At 43.9% G+C, this 17,924-nt stretch overlaps 1 protein-coding gene across 2 annotated transcripts; it reads right to left on the bottom strand.

Moving 5' to 3' along the window:
* Positions 1-3,738: 3,738 nt before the first annotated feature.
* LOC132206812 (zinc finger protein 420-like) lies at positions 3,739-11,200 on the bottom strand. 2 transcript variants are annotated; one of them, XM_059641867.1, is made up of 3 exons: positions 11,087-11,200; positions 9,630-9,794; positions 3,739-5,604 (listed from the first exon to the last, which is right to left on the bottom strand). In XM_059641867.1, the coding sequence occupies exon 3, from the start codon at positions 5,263-5,265 to the stop codon at positions 3,781-3,783; it is 1,485 nt and encodes a 494-aa protein (XP_059497850.1). In that variant the 5' UTR covers positions 5,266-5,604; positions 9,630-9,794; positions 11,087-11,200; the 3' UTR covers positions 3,739-3,780. The 2 variants fall into 2 exon arrangements, with proteins under 2 accessions (XP_059497850.1, XP_059497849.1); XM_059641866.1 differs by having other exon boundaries at positions 10,910-11,199.
* Positions 11,201-17,924: the final 6,724 nt, after the last annotated feature.

Below are 17,924 nucleotides of genomic sequence, written 5' to 3'. Positions count from 1 at the left end.
CTACTCCAGCACCTATTGTCTATTGCCTTTCAACCTTCTAATGCTTCTAGCTATCAATTTAATTTCACTTCTTCTGAACAAGGCAACCCCGCTCCCTTTGCCTGTCCTTTTGAGAAGACGTGCATCCTTTGGATATTCAGTTAACATCTCTGATCTCTTTGCAGCCACAGCTTTACAACGCCCACAACATTGTACCTGCCAAATTTCAATAGGCACTAATGCACATTTACATTGTTTTCCATACCGCGCACATTTAAGCACAGTGCCCCCGTGTCTTCAGCTCCCTGATACTGCGATTTTACATGACCAACAGCAATGGAACTGTAGTCATAGTCGAGTGGTTTAGGAAATGATTTTAACATTAACCCCATGGTAATTCTTACCCACCTGACTTTATTCATGATTTTAAACACGTGGCTGAGGATATATCAGTTACATAAAATATGAACTTATGTTTTGCTTTTATGTCTCTTTCACCATTCACAGACTTTAGAGTTGGAAACTGTGTCGAGATGCTTTCACTGCAACTGAACATACTGTGGTGAGTTTTTAAATCCCACAGCTTCTGTACCTCCAGTTAGTTCACCTTCATAACATGTTAGAAAGTATCTTTGGAGGAATAAGCAGCAGTTTGGGTTGTATGCAGGGGTTAGGCAGTGTTTTACAGGAAAACCGAGAACAATCAATAAAAATATAAACAGCTATTGGTTACAGATGGGATCGATAGGGCCTGGGGACTGTTATCGAACAGAAACTGCAGGGTGCAGGCACATAGTTTCTTGAAAGTTATGCCACAGGGAGGGGAAGAAGGTACTTGGCATGCTTTCCTTCATTGGTCACACCACTGAATACAGTGGTTGGGACATCATGTTACAGCCGTATAAGGTACTGTATCCCATTCTAGTCACCCTGCTACAGAACAGATGGTATTAAACTGGAATGGGTGCAAAAAAGACTGACAAGAATGTCAGCCAGACTGGAAGGTTTTAGTTATAACAGGAGGTTGGACAGGCTGGGACTTTATGCCCTGGAACATAGAAGGCTGAGGGGTGACCTTATAGATATTTGTAAAAGCATGACGGGTTTGGATAAGGTGAATAGCCAAGGTCTTTTCCCCAGTGTTGGAGAGTCCAAAACTAGAGGGGCATAGGCTTAAGGCAAAAGGGGAAAGATTTTAAAGGGTAACTTTTCCACACAGAGGATGGCATGTAAATTGAACGAATTGCCAGAGGAAGTGGTAGAGGTGGGCACAATTACAACATTTAAAAGACATTTGGACAGGTACATGAATAGGAAAGGTTTAGAGGGATATGGGCCAAACACAGCCAAGTGGAACTAGTTCAGTTGAGCAAACCTGATCAGCTTGGGCAAGTCGAGCCGAAGGGCTGTATGGCTCTGTGACACTAGGGAACTAGTTTAGTCTATCGTTGAGAAAAAGAATGAAACAGACAGTGTTTGAGAGTGACACGGTTGGGTAGACACTGAAAGGAACAGTCTATCTGAAACACTCTATATGACTGTTAACTTAGATTGACAAGACGGGGAAAAAGAAAATAGAACCTTTCAACACCTTAGAACAAAGTCAAACTTTGAAGCAACATTGTGTTTCTGAAGTATACTCAATATTGCAATCTTAATGACAAGAGTTTGACAAAATACAGAACAACTTGGGCGAAAACATTACCTCTCCCATCTTAATAGATAATAAAATGTGAGGCTGGATGAACACAGCAGGCCAAGCAGCATTTCAGGAGCACAAAAGCTGACGTTTCGGGCCTAGACCCTTCATCAGAGAACCTCTCCCATCTTGATTGGTGGAAAAGGTAGCTTTCAGTCCATTGACCAGCTCCACTGTCTATTCTCAGCCTGCATTAGCCTGGAGGAGAAAGGGCTGGATACTCGAGCCAACAAGACAAAACCGCTCCGTAAATAGTCAGTTCCCACAATTTACTGAGTGGCCTCTGCAGGGAAGTGGCCTCGGTTCATACTGGGAGTTCTTGTCCCAGAGTCAGCTGGTACGCGTTTCGACTGAAAGATCGATCGCAAAAGAAATTCGCATTTACGTAGCACTTTCCTCCATCTCAGGCTGTATCGATGCATCTCACCATCATGGAGTCAGACAGCACTTTTTGAATTGTAGAAACAGTAGGAGAAGTGGAAGTCCATTCTTGTGCAGCGCGATCATGCAGATGACGATCTGAGGATGACCAGACCACTTGTTTTCACTGACACTGATTAAGGCTTTAAATATCAGGCCCCAGGACACCGGGGCTAACTCTTCTCCCTCCCCTCTCTCCTTCTAATTGTGGCCATTCAACTGTGTGCATCCTGAGGCCCCTTGGGATAAACACGTGAACATAACGTCAGTAAGTTTTAGCTTTTAAATTTCAGAGGTTTCAAGATTTAGAGAATCTGACATTTTTCAGAAATCTTCTCCAAACATATTTTGCGAGCCGGATGTAAGAAAAGAGCATTATTTTCTCTTAAAGGAGACATTTCGCGCTGCTACAGACACACACTTAACCTGACACATTTAACCAGCTAAGTTATCAATGATTCACGCTCAGCCCACTTCTGAATAACTGCTGAATAATCGTTGATGCATAAAGGCTGTATTTTCTTTGATTAGTTATTAAGATGAATTCATAAAAATATACGCATCTCAAACCAGAGTTTATGATCACTGTAAGAGACAGCCTGTGGGAATCTACAAGATAAAAATGCCATCAGCTAATTCTTAGTAGCTGGGAAGGGGGGAATGAACAGATAGATGGAGACGGAGCCCAGTGAGAGACATATAAAAGGTAGGTTAACAAAGAAACACAGAAGGAGGTAATCGGGCTGTAAAGTTATTGAAACTTGACGTTGAGTCCCAGAGGCTACAGGAAGTAGGAAATAAGATGCAATTCTTTGAGCTTGTGCTGACGCTTGCTGGAACACTGCACCAGGCCCGACACCATAATGCTGGCCAAGAAACAGTGGCTTGTCGAAGTGGCAGGCAACTGGAAGCTCAGGGTCATTTTCTCAGACGGACTGTAGGTTTCTCTCACAACAGTAAAAACCAACACCTTCTGTACCGACAGCATCCGTCCCCTCAGGAACCGATATGTTTCAAAAAGACCTTATTTCTTTTACGCTCTAGTGATACAGGCCCAGCCTTCCTTCACAAGGAAACCTAATACCCCCACCTCATCCCAACCCCATTGCAGGTATCAGTCGAGTAATATTCAAATTGAAATGTGGCCCCTCTTGACAGGGCTGTGCTCTCTCAGTACTGGCGCCAAGCTATGTCAGTCCTGGATTACGGAGATCTGAGTTTCTGGAAAGAGTCTCAAGTCCTCCAGCTCCTGACTCTGAGATGAAAGACTGAAAACAAACAAAAGAAATGCTGGAAATCACCGCAGGTCAGGCAGCTTGCTCTCTCCGTGGATGCTAACGTTATGAGAGCGCTGTCTAAGGTTACAGTCTGCCAGAGCAAACAGAGTGGTGTGGCACGGTCGCTAGCACAGCACCAAGGAACCCCGGGTTGGATTTCACCCTTGGGCGACTGTCTGTGTGGAGTTTGCACATTCCCCCACCTTGTCTGCGTGGGTTTGCTCCGGTTTCCTCCCATAGTCCAAAGATGTGCAGGCTAGAGTGGATCGGTCATGCTAAATTGCCCGTAGTGTTCAGGGATGTGTTGATTAGGGGCGTTATTGGCAGGGGGGGGGGGGCGGGGGGGAATGCTCTGAGGGTTGGGCCAAAGGGCCTGTTTCCACACTGTTAGGGATCCCACAGGATTCAGTCCTGGAGGTGATCCACGTCGGCGATAACAGCACAATCCAACCCCAGTAACCTCTTGTGAACTCGGCGGTGCGTCTGCAGGCTGGACGACTGACTGAATCCCTTGCCGCACTCGGAGCAGGCGAACGGCCTCTCCCCGGTGTGGACCCGCTGGTGTCGGAGCAGGTCAGACGACTTGCGGAATCGCTTGGCGCAGTGCGAGCAGCCGAATGGCCTCTCCTCGGTGTGGATGCGCTGGTGCAGCATCAGGTTGCGGGAGCTCTTGAAGCCGCTGCCGCAGTCGGGGCACCGGAAGGGTCTCTCGCTGGTGTGGGTGACCTGGTGGTTCAGCAGGTTGGACGAGGTGCTGAAGCCCTTCCCACACTCGGAGCAGACGAATGGCCTCTCCCCGGTATGCACCCGCTGGTGCCTCCTGAGGTCGGACGATGTTCTGAAGCCCTTGGCGCAGTGCGAGCAGCCGAATGGCCTCTCCTCGGTGTGGATGCGCTGGTGCACCATCAGGTCCCCGGAGCTCTTGAAGCTGCTGCCACACTCGGGGCACAGGAAGGGTCTCTCGCTGGTGTGGGTGACCTGGTGGTTCAGCAGGTTGGACGAGGTCTTGAACCCCCTGCCACACTCTGAGCAGGAGAATGGCCTCTCCCCGGTGTGGACCCGCTGGTGCCTCCTCAGTTTGGACAGTATCCTGAACCTCTTGGCGCAGTGAGAGCAGCCGAACGGCCTCTCCTCGGCCTGGCTCGGCGCCAGCTCCGCGGAGCTCTGAAAGTGCCCCCCAGCGCCGCCACAGTCAGCGCATCTGCATGACCTCTCCGCCGTGTGGCTGCTCTGGTGCCTCAGCAGGCTGGAAGACTGGGTGAACCCCTTTCCGCACAGGGAGCAAGTGAACAGCCAGTCGCCGGTGTGAACGCGCCGGTGCTTCTGGAGGTTGGAAGGGAACCGGAAGGCCTTGCCGCAGTCGGGACAGGAGAACGGCCTCTCCCCGGTGTGAACCCGCTGGTGGGTCTGCAGGCCGGATAACTGAGCAAATGCCTTGCCGCACTCGGCGCAGGGGAATGGCCTCTCTTCAGTGTGAACCCGCTGGTGCTTCTGCAAGTTGGACGAGTTGTTGAACCGCTTGCCGCACTCGGAGCAGGCGAAGGGCCGCTCGCCGGTGTGGATATGCTGGTGCCTCTGCAGATTGTTGGAATGACTGAACCCTTTGCCGCACAGGGGGCAGGTGAACGGCCTCTCCCCGCTGTGGACCCGCTGGTGCCTCAGCAGGTGGCACGACTGAGCGAAGCCCTTCCCGCAGATGAAGCAGGTGAACGGCCTCTCCCCGGTGTGGACCCGCTGGTGTTTCAGCAGGATGGGGAACTGAGTGAACCCTTTCCCACACACGGAGCAGGTGAACGGCCTCTCCCCGGTGTGGACACGCCTGTGTGTTTCCAGCTCGGACGGGGACCGGAAACCCTTCTGGCAGTCCCCACATTTCCAGGATTTCTCCATGGTGCGGATGCTCTCCAAATTTGACAAGTTTTGATCACTGAAAGAATAGATGTACAGTCTCTTGCCACTGTGTGTCGCGCAACGTTATTTTCAGGTTGGGAAACGAGTTATAGGTTTTTCCACAGCCTGCGCATTGGAACACACTCACTGTGCACTTATGTGGTTATTTTTCCAGTCCAAGTCGTTGTTTACACCCTGAAGCAGAGAGATTCAACAAACATTTCTCTGTCTAAATTTAAAAGGATAATGATATTCAGCTCATGGAAGACTGAATAACTGTCAGATATCGTTGTTACATTTGGTCAAACTTCAATCTGTAAATCCTCCGCTTTCAATATCCTGTTTAAAAAAAAAAGAGACAACAACAGCTGTCAGTTTCAATGGAAGGCAGAAATTCAAAACAAGCAATTCTTTGGAACATCTTTTCCTCTCGTGTTTCAGAGAATGTAGATCTCCATCCTCACTCTGTTGATGCAATATACAACCTCCCAACTCCCCTAAAGTTGCGGATTTAAAATGAAATCAGAAGAAAATGTTGATTGAGGGATCCCACTCACACTTCCTGTATTGGACATAGAGGGAATAGGTCTTGAAGTAGATCGCTGGCATGATGCTAAGTAGATTGTTACTTGGGCAGTGACTGGTTTTTACTGGGAACTCTGCAAACAAAGGTAGTGGAATGGGAGGTGTTTCCAAATGGAAATTAGATTGGCAGTTGAGGGAAATAAGTATCTGGAGATATGAAGGAGAATGGGAATGACTGGTCTGCTCAATACAAAATCAGCACGGACCCGAGTTGCCGAATGAATTCCTTTGATCCCTATGGACAGGGCAGGTGAATGTGTGGCAAGGAGTTGGTACAAAGGGCGAGAATTCAGTTCTGGACCATTGAGGTCTCTTCTGGCGTAGAAAATATAAGAAGGATGGGTTGCCCCGAATTGGAACGAGACCAATATCCTGGTGGGGAGATTCGCTGGTGATACTAGGGAAGCTTTAAACTTGTGGGTGGGGGGCCCAAAGAGATAGTGAGAAAAGTGATAAGTATGAAGCTGGTACAGTAAATAAGAGGAGCAGGTTAAATAATCAAGGCAGGCAAAAGCGTGGCAGAAAATGAAGTAACTGTGTTAACGATGCAAGGACAAGCCCTTGTGTGCAGCATGAGCCCAGCATGGCTAAGCACTTAAGGAGGACTGTAATGCTGAACTTTTAACTTTGTCCCTAAGATTTTCTACTAAGGTACCTTTGTACCTCAGATGGCACCAAGAATGATGACTTTGTACACTTTCACTATACTCCTGCGTCCCTGTACTTGAGTACAAATGACAATAAAATCTATTTCTAATTCCAGTGAAGCCTAATTCTCAGAATGACAAATCAAACTGCATTGATTTCAATGCATGAGGCCTGACAGGTAAGCCAGATGAATTTAGGGCATGGCTGGGTACATGGGACTGGAATATCGTGGAAACATGACTCAGGAGGGACTGGCAGCTTGATGTTCTGGGGTCTCGATGTTATAGGAAGATGAGAAAGGGGGTCAAGAGTGGAGGGGAGCGGCATTTTTAATTAAGATAACATTACAGTTGTACGGATATTCCTGGCAGAACATCCACTGACGTTATTTGGGTGGAACTGAGAAATCAGAACGGGGTAATCGATGGTATTGTACCAATTGTCAGCAGGAAATTAAAAAACAAATACGTAAGGAGATATCTGTAGGAATAATGGGGTTGTTATGATCGGGGATTTTAACTTTCCAACCATAGATCGGACTGCCACAGTGTTAAGGGCTTATCGATTTATACAGCATGGAAACAGACCCTTTGGTCTAACTCGTGATCACTGACCATCCCAATCTTCAGCCTCTGGACGCTCCAGGGAAATAAAAAGCCTCAGTTTATTCAACCTATTCCTAAACTGACCTCAACAATGTCCTGGGTTGCTGCGACATGACATGCCAAGCGGAAGTTAAGTGTGTACAAGAAAATTTCCTTATACAATATGTGAATGTACCTATTAGAGAAAGAGCAAAACTTGATCTACTCTTAGGAAATAAGGCAGGGTGAGTGACTGAAGAGTCACTGGAGAGGAAAGGGGCAAGGGACCCTGGGTCAAGTGGCCATAATTCTCTTAGTTTTAACATGGTTATGTAGAAGCATACACCTGATCTAAAAGTTAAGGTTCTAACTAGGAGGAAGGCCAATTTTGACCATATTAGGCAGTAACTTTTAAAAGCTAGCTTTGAACAGGTAACAGGATAGTTGGAATGTGGGACGCCTTCAGAGCATTATGATCCGGTTAGTGCAAAGGACAACGCTGATAGGTGTAGGGAATGCCGGATGACAAGAAAATTTGACGTTCTGGTCAAGAGAAAGGAGGAGGTGTGTTCGAGGTATAGACAGCTGGAACAGTACAAGTATACTTAAGAGGGAAATGAGGGCGGTAAACAGGGGACATGAGATAGTTTCAGCAAATAGGGTTAGGGACAGCAAAAAGAGTAATTAGGGAGAAAACAGGGCCCCTTAAAGATCAAGAAGGCCATTTAGGTGTGGAACAACAGGAGATGGCTGAGATACTAAATGAAAGCGAAGTGATGCATTTTGGAAGATCAAGTGCAGGTGGAAAGTAAACATTGAATGGTAGAACCCTAAGGAGTATCAATAATGCAGAGAGATCTGGGTGTGCCAGTCCACAGAAGGTGGCAGTGCAAGCAGATAAGGCAGTAAATATGGTCTATGGCATGCTTGCCTTCACTGGAAGGCACACTGAGTATAAGAATAGGCAAGATATGCTGCAGCTTTATTGAACTTCAGTTAGGCCACACGTGGAATATTGCACGCAGTTCTGGTCACCACACTACCAGAAAGATGTAGATACTGTGGAGGGGGTACGGAAAAGGTTTACTGGGATTTTGTCCAGTTTGGGGGATTTTAGCTATTGGGAAAGGTTGGATAGACTGGGTTTGTTTTCACTGGAACTCAGAAGGTTGAGGAGCATCCTAAGAGAAGTTTATTAGATTGTGAATGGCACGGATAGAGTGGAAAACATGTGGCTTTTCCCCCAGGGTGGAGGGGTCACTTACTAAGGGACACAGGTACAATATGCAAGGTGTGAGTGTAAAAGAGATGTGCAAGGCAAGTTTTCACACATAGGGTGGTGAACACCTACAACATTCTGCCAAAGGTGGTGGTGGAAGCATTCAAGAAAAACCTGGACAAATACATGAACAGGAAAGGAATAGAGGGAACACAGATCCTGTAAGTGAAGGCAGTTTTCATGTGGAAGGGCAATATGTGTCGGCGTAGGCTTGGAGGGCCAAAGGGCCTGTTCCTGCACTGTATTTTTTTTGTCCTTTGGCTATTTTGTCTCAGAATTTACAGTGAAGAAGGGCTTGTAAGCTAGTAAACTTTGTGAAATAAATAATGATATCTTAAAAGATGTCTATATTACAGAAAAGGAGGTGCGAAAATGGTAATTAAAATGCAAAATGGTAGATAAGTCCCCAGGCCTGATCAGGTGTATCCCAGAACTATGTTGGAAGCTAGGGAAGAGACTGCAGGCCCCTTGTTGAGGTATTTTTACTATCAGCAGCAATGGGTGAGGTGTCATAGCACGGAGGGTGGCTCATGTGGCGTCATTATTTAAGGAAGGAAAAGCCAGGGAACTACAGATCAGTGAGCCTGGCATCAGTAGTAGGGGACTCTGAGGGACAGGATTTACAGCTATTTGGAAAGGCAATGACTGACTGGGGACAGTCAACATGGCTTTTGTGTAGGAAACAGTCTCTCAAAGACTTGACAGTGTGTTTTGAAGAAGTGTAGTGGAGTAGTGGACTTTAAGATATGTGACAAGGTTCCTATGGTAGAATGGTAAGCAACGTTAGATTCACACGAGATCCAGGGGAGCTAGCCAACTGGATACAAAATTGGCTTGATGGCTGGAGGCAGAGAGTGGTAGTGCAGGGTTGTCTTTTTGAACTAGAGACCTGTGACTAGCGGTCTGCCACAAAGATAAGTGCAGGGTCCACTGCTTTTCATTATTTATATAAATAATTTGGATGTGAATATAGGAGGTATGGTTCATAAGTTTGCAGACAACACCAAAATTGCTGGTGAATAAAGAGCGAAAAGGGTTATCTCAGAGTGCAGATGGGCCAATGGGTTCAGAAGTGGCTGATGGAGTTTAATTTAGCTAGGTGTGAGGTATTGCGTTTTAGCAAGGCAAACCAGGGCAGGGCTTACATATTTAATGGTTGGGCCCTGAGGGGTGCTGTCAAACACAGATCTAGGCATGCAGGTAAAACGTTCCTTGAAAGTGGCATTACAAGTAGGCAGGAGGGTAAAGGTGGCATTTTGTATGCTTACCTTCACTGGTCAGAACATTGAGTATAGGAGTTGAGAGGTCATGTTTTGGCGGTACCGGATATTGGTGAGGCCACTTCTGGAATACTGCATATCATCACTGTCAATTTTTCAGTGTACGTTTAGAAATCCTGCTGGTGATATCATCATTGTATGATAGAATGGGACCTAAGGGTACAAAGATCACATGTTCCAGTTTAATGCAGATCACTTTAAGCATGGCATACGAATATAGTATTTATGTATTTCAGAGTGTGTCATCATAAACATCTGTCAGATTATTCTATACTAGGTTATCCACTTCTAATCTCTTAATTCACGTGGATAATTTAAATATTGGTGATGTGTGTATGGAACAAGCTGCCAGAGGAAGTGGTGGAGGCAGGTACAATTTAAAAGGTATCTGATAGGTTATATGAACAGGAAAGGTTTAGAGGGATAGGGACCAAATGCTGACAAATGAAGCAAGGTCAGATTGGGATATCTGGTCAGTGCAGACAAGTTGGGCAGAAAGTCTGCTTCTGTTGAGTATGACTCTAATTCTAGTGCCCCTGCTATTGGAAGGTTTACCGGGATGTTGCGGGATCGGAGAATTTGAATAGGCTGGGGATTTATTCCCCAAAACATTTTTCCTTCCCGTTAGAGGCTGAGGTACCTTAAACAAGTTTACAAAAATTTTAGAGAGATTTATACCTTCAAACCTGAGAGATTTTAAAAAATCATGAAGGGCATGAACAGGCTAAATAGACAAGGTCTTTTTCCCAGGGTAGGGGATTCCAAAACTAGAAGGAGTGTAAGTTTATGGTGAGAGGGGAAAAATTTAAAAGGGATCCAAGGGACAACATTTTCATGCTGAGGGTGGTGTGTGTATGGAGTGACCTGCCAGAGGAGTTGGTGGAGACAGGTAAATTTCAACATTTAGAAGGCATCTGGATGGGTACATGAATAGAAAGGGTTTTGTGGGATATGGGCAAATGGGACTAGATCAGTTTTAGGATATCTGGTCAGCCCAGACGAGTTGAAGCAAAGGGTCTGTTTCCCTGCTGTAGAACTGTACGAGTGGAAATAAATAACACAGCTAAGGTACCATATCATAACACTAGAAGTTATTGTTGAACTACAAGTACTGATTTTAATATAAACCATATAACAACACTAGACAAATTTCTGCCTCAAATTCATTCACTGGCCCCTTAAATGTTCTCCCAACTCCTGGGGAAAACATCCTTGAATTATGAACATTAGTAAAGAAGCCACACTTTTGGCTAGAAAAAGAAACGTACCAAACAATGGGAGCAATGGATGCCAATGTCTTTAAGAGAGAAGACCTTGGCCAACCTTTCCAGACTCTGTCCCAATAATGGATTTACTTCCTTTCCTTTCAGTTCCTGCAGTCAACAAACTAGCCCTAGAATAAGAAAATAAATAGGAACGTGGAAAAAAAAGAGTTTTGCGCTCACAGATGTTGGACTGAGGAGGAAGTTGCAGTCAGGAGTGAAGCTCAATCTTCACTCAGAGACACAGCAGCAGTTTGCTGGGCAAGAACGAGCAGCTTCAGGGGCTCATTGTCCAACTTCCGCATTCAGACAATAGGGAAGCACTTACTGGCGGGAGGACCAGACTCCTTCCGGTCATCCAACATTCTCTATTGGTCAACTACAAACTGCGAGATGGCAAATGGGGGTAACGGCGCCTTACATTCTCTACACATGCGCAGTCGGTCCCCTGGTCTTCGCATGCGCAGTCGGGATCCATAGCCCGTGCCTCGCACGGAGCGGTTTCCACCGCGCCGCGTCTTGTGGGAGTTCAGGCCACCATGGTCCGAGCCAAGCTCCAAAAGCCTGGATTTGAGATGACAAGATGCTGGGAATGGTAGAAGGTGGTGTGCATAATGACCGCAGCATGGAACAACGTGCCTGTAAGTGGTGCTGATGAAGAGTCACATTGGGTTTGAAACGTTTCTCTCTCAACAGATGCAACGAGACACGCTGAGTTTCTTCAGCTTCCTCTGCGTACGTGTGGGTAGTCACTGGATAGGATTGCGAGACCCCTTTAGCCAATTAGAGTTACAATTTCTGGTATAAAGATTTGTAAAAGAAAACAAAGAACAGCGAGAAACAAAAGCAAAAACAGAAATTGCTGGAAAAACTCAGCAGGCCTGGCAGCATCTTTGGAGAGAAACCAATGGCCTTTCTTCAGAACGTAGAATTTTTCCAGAAATTTCTGGTTTTCTTTTCGTTGTTGATAAAGATTTGCACACCAGGATGTTATATTGCAAGGGACAATAGGTGACTGTGAAACTGAACCCGAGAGTCACATCCTTCTGGAGAGGAAAGTTAGCCTGAAATCTCGGAGAAGGATACTGGAGTTGATTAGGGTTACAACCAGTAGATTGGAGAGACTGTGTGGTGGGCAGGTATTTGCAGCTCGACAGGGGAATTTATGTTTAAATCAATTAGATTTATCTGAGATAATGGGAACTGAACTCCTATCCTATAATACCAGAGGATTTGAAAACTTTCAGTTGTAGTACTTTCCCCAGTACCTTTTCTTGGCGATTACAAGTGTTTCTTTTTTCCCAATTATTTTAATTATTTTGATTTTGAAGTATTTCCTTTTGTTTATTCTCCACTGAAGACTGGCACAAAATAACTGTTCAATTCAATCGCCATTTTTGCTTTTATTAATTCCCCAGTCTCTCAATCTTAGGGACCATCTGCTTTTACATTTCTAACATGATTTCACAGATGTTTTGATTTCTTAATTCTTAGTTTCTCTTTAGTCCTTTATTGCTTTCTAAAATTTGCTTAAAGCTCTTTGCAGTATTGTACACATTTTTGATAAACCTTTAACTCACTTAGTTGGTCAGGAATGGCATACCATTTATTGTACAGGGTCTTTGCTTTTTTAGTAGAATATCTAACTTTTTCAGAGATAGAAATATTTCCTTAAATGCCTGTTTCTGTTAATCCCCATATTAGATTTTAATCTATTTCCCAACTTCATTTAGCCAGCACAGGCTGAGCAACATTGTAATTACCTTTATTTAGGTTTAAGACATTAGTCTAATAAATACTTTCTCACCCTCAAATGTATTGTGAAGTTCTGTCAAAGTTTGATCATGTCTGACTGATTAGGGATAGTCAATAAGGATTTGTGCATCAGAAATTATGTTTCGCTAACTTGATTGAATTTTTTGAATAAGTAACGAAAAGGATCAATGAGGGCAGAGCAGCGGACATGGTGTATACAGACTTCAGTAAGGCATTCGACAAGATTTCCCATGGTAGACTGACGAGCAAGGTTAGATCACATGGAATACAGGGAGGACTAGCCATTTGGATATAGAAGTGGCTCAATGGTAGAAGACAGATGGTGGTGGTGGAGGGTTGTTTTTCAGACTGGTAGCTTGTGACCAAGGATCAGAGCTAGGTCCGTTGCTTTTTGTCATTTATATAAATGATTTGGATGTGAACATAAGAGGTATGATTAGTAAGTTTGCAGATAACACCAAAATTGGAGATGTAATGGGCAGCAAAGAAGGTTATCTCAGAGTACAATGGAATCTTGATCAGATAGGCCAATGGTCCAAGGAGTGGCAGATGGAGTTTAATTTAGATAAAGGTGAGGTGCTGCATTTTGGAAAGGCAAATCAGGGCAGGAGATGTAATGGGCAGCAAAGAAGGTTATCTCAGAGTACAATGGAATCTTGATCAGATAGGCCAATGGTCCAAGGAGTGGCAGATGGAGTTTAATTTAGATAAAGATGAGGTGCTGCATTTTGGAAAGGCAAATCAGGGCAGGACTTATACACTTAATGGTAAGGTCCTGTGGAGTAATGCTGAACAGAGAAATGTTGGAGTGCAGGTTCATAGTTCCTTGAAAATAGAGTCCCAGGTTGACAGGATAGTGAAGAAGGCATTTAGTATGCTTGCATTTCTTGGTCAGTGCATTGAGTATCGAAGTTGGGAGGTCACATGGCATCTGTGGAGGGCATTGGTTGGCCCACTTTTGGAATACTGTGTGCAATTCTGATCTCCCTGCTATAGGAAAGGTGTTGTGATACTGGGCTCTTGGGTCCTACTAGTGGAAACATTTTCTCCATATCCACTTTATCCAGCCCTCTAAGCATTCTTCAGGCTTCAATTAGAACCACCCCTCATCCTTCTAAGCTCCATTGAGTATAGGCCCAGAGTCCTCAACTGCTCCTCATATGATGAGCCCTTCATTCCCAGGATCATCCTGATAAATCTACTTTGGACACCCCTCCTAGGCCAACAAATCCTTCCTTACACAGTGCCTAAAACTGCTAATAATATTCCAAATGTAGTCCTGACCAGATCCATACAGCCTCAGCAGTACCTCCCTGCTCTTGTATTCTAGCCCTCTTGAAATGAATGCTAACATTGTATTTGCCTTCTTAACTGTCAACTGAACTTGCATATTCACCTTAAAAGAATCCTGAATTAGGACTCCTAAGTCCCTTTGTGCATCAGATTTCTGAAGCCTTTCCTCATTTAGAAAATAGCCTATGCATCTAATCTTCCTGCCAAAATGCATCAACTGACTCTTTCCCACATTGTATTCCATCTGCCACCTTTTTGCCCACTCTCCTAGCCTGTTCAAGACATTTTGCAGCCTCCCTTTTTCCTCAGCACGACCTGCCCCTCCACCTATTATGCTGGATTTTAATCACATTTGTAAATACATTGAATGTTGGATGATTTATAGAGTCACAGAGTCATACAGCACAGACACAGATGCTTTGGTCCATAAGAACATAAGAAATAGGAGAAGGCATGGTTATCTGGCTCGTCAAGTCTGTTCTGCCATTCAATAAGATATTTTTCACAGACTCAGTTTCGCCCACCATAAACCTTCAATCCCTTACTGTTCAAAAATCTCTCTATCTTTGCCTGAAAAACAATCAATGAGATAGCCTCAACTGTTTCACTGGGCAGGGAATTCAACAGATTCACAACCCTTTCGGAGAAGTTCTTCCTCAACTCAGTCCTAAATCTGCTTCCCTGTATATTGAGGCTACGTTCCCTAGTTCTAGTTTCACCCACCAGTGGAAACAACCTCTCTGCTTCTGTCTTATCTATTCCTTTCATAATTGTGTATGTTTCTTTAAGAATCCCCTTCATTCTTTTAAATTCCCAGTCTACTCAATCTATCCTAATAAGCCAACCCTCTCAATTTCAGAATCAACTTCCTCTGTACCCCTTCCAGTGCCAGTATGTCCTTTCTCAAGTAAGGAGACCAAAACTGTACATAGTATTCCGGTGTGTCCTCACCAGCTCCCTATCCAGCTGCAGCATAACCTCTCTATTTTAAAATTCCATCTCCTTCTAGCAATGAAGGACAATATTCCATTTGCCTTCTTAATTATCTGCTGCATCTGCGAACCAACTTTTTGCGATTCATGCACAAGGATACCCAGGTCCCTCTGCACAGCAGCATGCTGCAATCTTTCACCATTTAAATAATAGTCCATTTTGCTGTTATTCCTACCAGAATGGATAACCTCACATTTATCAACATTGTACTCCACCTGCCAGACCCCCGCCCACTCACTTAACCTATCTATATCCCTCAGTAGACTTTATGTCCTCTACACACTTTCTAGTGTCATCTGCAAACTTTGACATACAACACTTGGTCCCCAACTGTAAATCATCTAGGTAAATTGTAAACAATTATTGTCCCAACACTGATCCCTGAGGCACAACACAAGCTACTGATTATCAACCAGAAAAACTATCCCTCCTCTTTGTTTTCTGTTAGTTAAATAATCCTCTATTCGTGCTAATATATTACCCATAATACCATGCATGTTTATCTTATGCAGCAGCCTTTTGTATGGCACCTTGTCAAATGCCTTCTGGGAATTCTGATACACCAAATCGACTAGTTCCCCATTGCCCATATGCTCGTAATGTTCGCAAAGAAGTCCAGTTCATATCCCAAACTAAGCTAGTCCCACCTACCTGCACTTTGCCTCTTCTGGTAAACTCAAATCCTCTATTCCTGGCAATATCCTGGTAAATCTCTTCTGCATCTTTCCAGCTTAATAAATATCATTCCTATAACAGGGAGACCAGAACTGGACACAGTACTCCACAAAAAGCCTTACCAATATCTTGTACAAACTCAACATAACATCTCAACTCCTATACACAAAGGTGTGAGCAATGAAGGCAAGCATACTAAATGCCTTCTGAATCAACCTATCTATATGTGATGCAAACTTCAAGGAATTATTTACCTGAATCTGTAGGTGTCTCTGTTCCACAACACTATCCAAGGCTGTACTCTTTCTTGTATTAGTCCTTGTTTGTTTTACCAAAATGCATTACCTTGCATTTATCCAAATGAAACTCAATCTGCCATTCTTCAGCCCATTAACCCAAATGATCAACATCCCTTTGTAATCTAAGGTATCTGTCACTATCCACTATATCACCAATCTTGATGTCATCTGCAAACCTACTAACCATACCTTTTACATTCTCATCTCAATAATTTATACGAATGATTTTAGAAGTGGACCAACAGCACTGTGAACATGATGGCCGTAGAACACTGCTGGTCACAGACCTCCAGTTCAAAAAACAACCCTCTCTGTCTCCTACCATTAAACCAATTTTGTATCCAATTGGTAACCTCACCCTGAATCCCATGTGATCTAACTTTACTAAATAGTCTACCACGCAGAACATTGTCAAAGGCTTTCCTAAAATCCAAGTAAACAATGTCTACTGCTCTGCCCTCACAATATTCTTGGTTATTTCCTCAAAAAACTCAATCAAGTTTGTGAGTCATGATTTCCTTCACACAAAACGATGCTGACTACCTCTAATCATTCCCCACCTCTCCAAATACATGTTAATCCTATCTTTCAAAATCACTTCCAACAACTTACCCATCACTGAAGTCAGAATCACAGGTCTGTAGTTCCCAAGCTTCTCCTTGCATCTCTTCTTAAACAAAACCAATTTCCAGTCATCCAGAATCTCACCCACATTTATAGATGATACAAATATTTCTAATGTGGAGGTGCTGGCATTGGACTGGATGGACAAAGTCAGAAATCGCACGACACCAGGTTATAGTCCAACAGATTCATTTGAATTCAGAAGCTTTCAGAGTGCTGCTCCTTTGTCAGATGAAATGACAAATATGTCTGCAAGGGACCCACGGTTTACTCCCTAACTTTCAAAAAGTCCTTGGATATACTAAATCAGTTCCTAAAGATTTATCCAATTTTTTTTCTATGATCTCCAGCATATAATCTTCCGTAATATGTTTCAAAACATAAATATTTATTTCCCTGAATTCTTAGCCTCCAATTTCTAGCCTGCATTTCTTTTTCCACAGTAAAAACTGATGCAAAAAGTTCATTTAGTATCTCTCCCATCTCCTGATGTTCAACATTAAGATTACTTCTTTTATCTTTAAGGGGCACTACTCTCTCTTTCATTGCTATCTTATTCGTAACGTACTTGTAGAATCTTTTTGGATTATGCTTGACCTTATTTTCCAAGACCACCTCATTTCCTCTCTTTGTCTTCCTGATCTTTCTCTTCAGAATGCCCCTTCACTCCTTATACTGGTGAAGAGATTCATTTCAATCCAGTTCTTTATAGCTAACGACTCCGAACTCTCGTTATCACAATTTTGAAAAACCTCCCACTTATCAGACATCCCTTTACCTGCAAAACAGTCTACGCCAATTTTGCTTTATTCATTTTTATTCATTCACAGGACGAGGGCATTCCTGGCTAGGCGGCATTTATTGCCCATCCCTAATTGCCCAGAGGGCAGTTAAGATTCAACCACATTGCTGTGGGTCTAGAGTCACATGTAGGCCAGAACAAGTATGGATGGCAGTTTCCTTCCCTAAAGGACATTATTGAACCAGATGTTTTGTTTTTCTGACAATGGGTTCTTGGTCATCAATAGATTCTTGATTCCAGATATTTATTGAATTTGAACTCCACCATCTTCCCTGGTGGTATTTGAATCTGGCTTCCAAGAACATTATCTGGGTCTCTGGATTAACAGTCCAGTGATAACACCACTCGGCCATCACCTCTCCTGTGCATTACTTTTCCATATCTGTTTCAAAGAAGTAGAATGATGATCACTAGACCCGACTATGACTTCAGTCACTTGTCTTATTACCCAAGAGAAGGTCAAGTTTTGCTCCTTCTCTGGGAGGATTGTTTACACATTGATAGAGAAAATTTTCTTGAAGGCATATCATAAATTCTTCATCATCTAAACCTTTAACAC

This window comes from Stegostoma tigrinum, chromosome 43 (assembly GCF_030684315.1).
Source record: "Stegostoma tigrinum isolate sSteTig4 chromosome 43, sSteTig4.hap1, whole genome shotgun sequence".
Classification (NCBI taxonomy): domain Eukaryota; kingdom Metazoa; phylum Chordata; class Chondrichthyes; order Orectolobiformes; family Stegostomatidae; genus Stegostoma; species Stegostoma tigrinum.
The sequence above is the reverse complement of the archived record's forward strand: the minus strand, read 5'-3'. Positions and strand labels throughout refer to the sequence as shown.

Coding starts and splice junctions, on each gene's coding strand:
- LOC132206812 (XM_059641867.1), bottom strand. CDS start 5,265: ATGGAGAAATCCTGGAAATGTGGGGACTGCCAGAAGGGTTTCCGGTCC.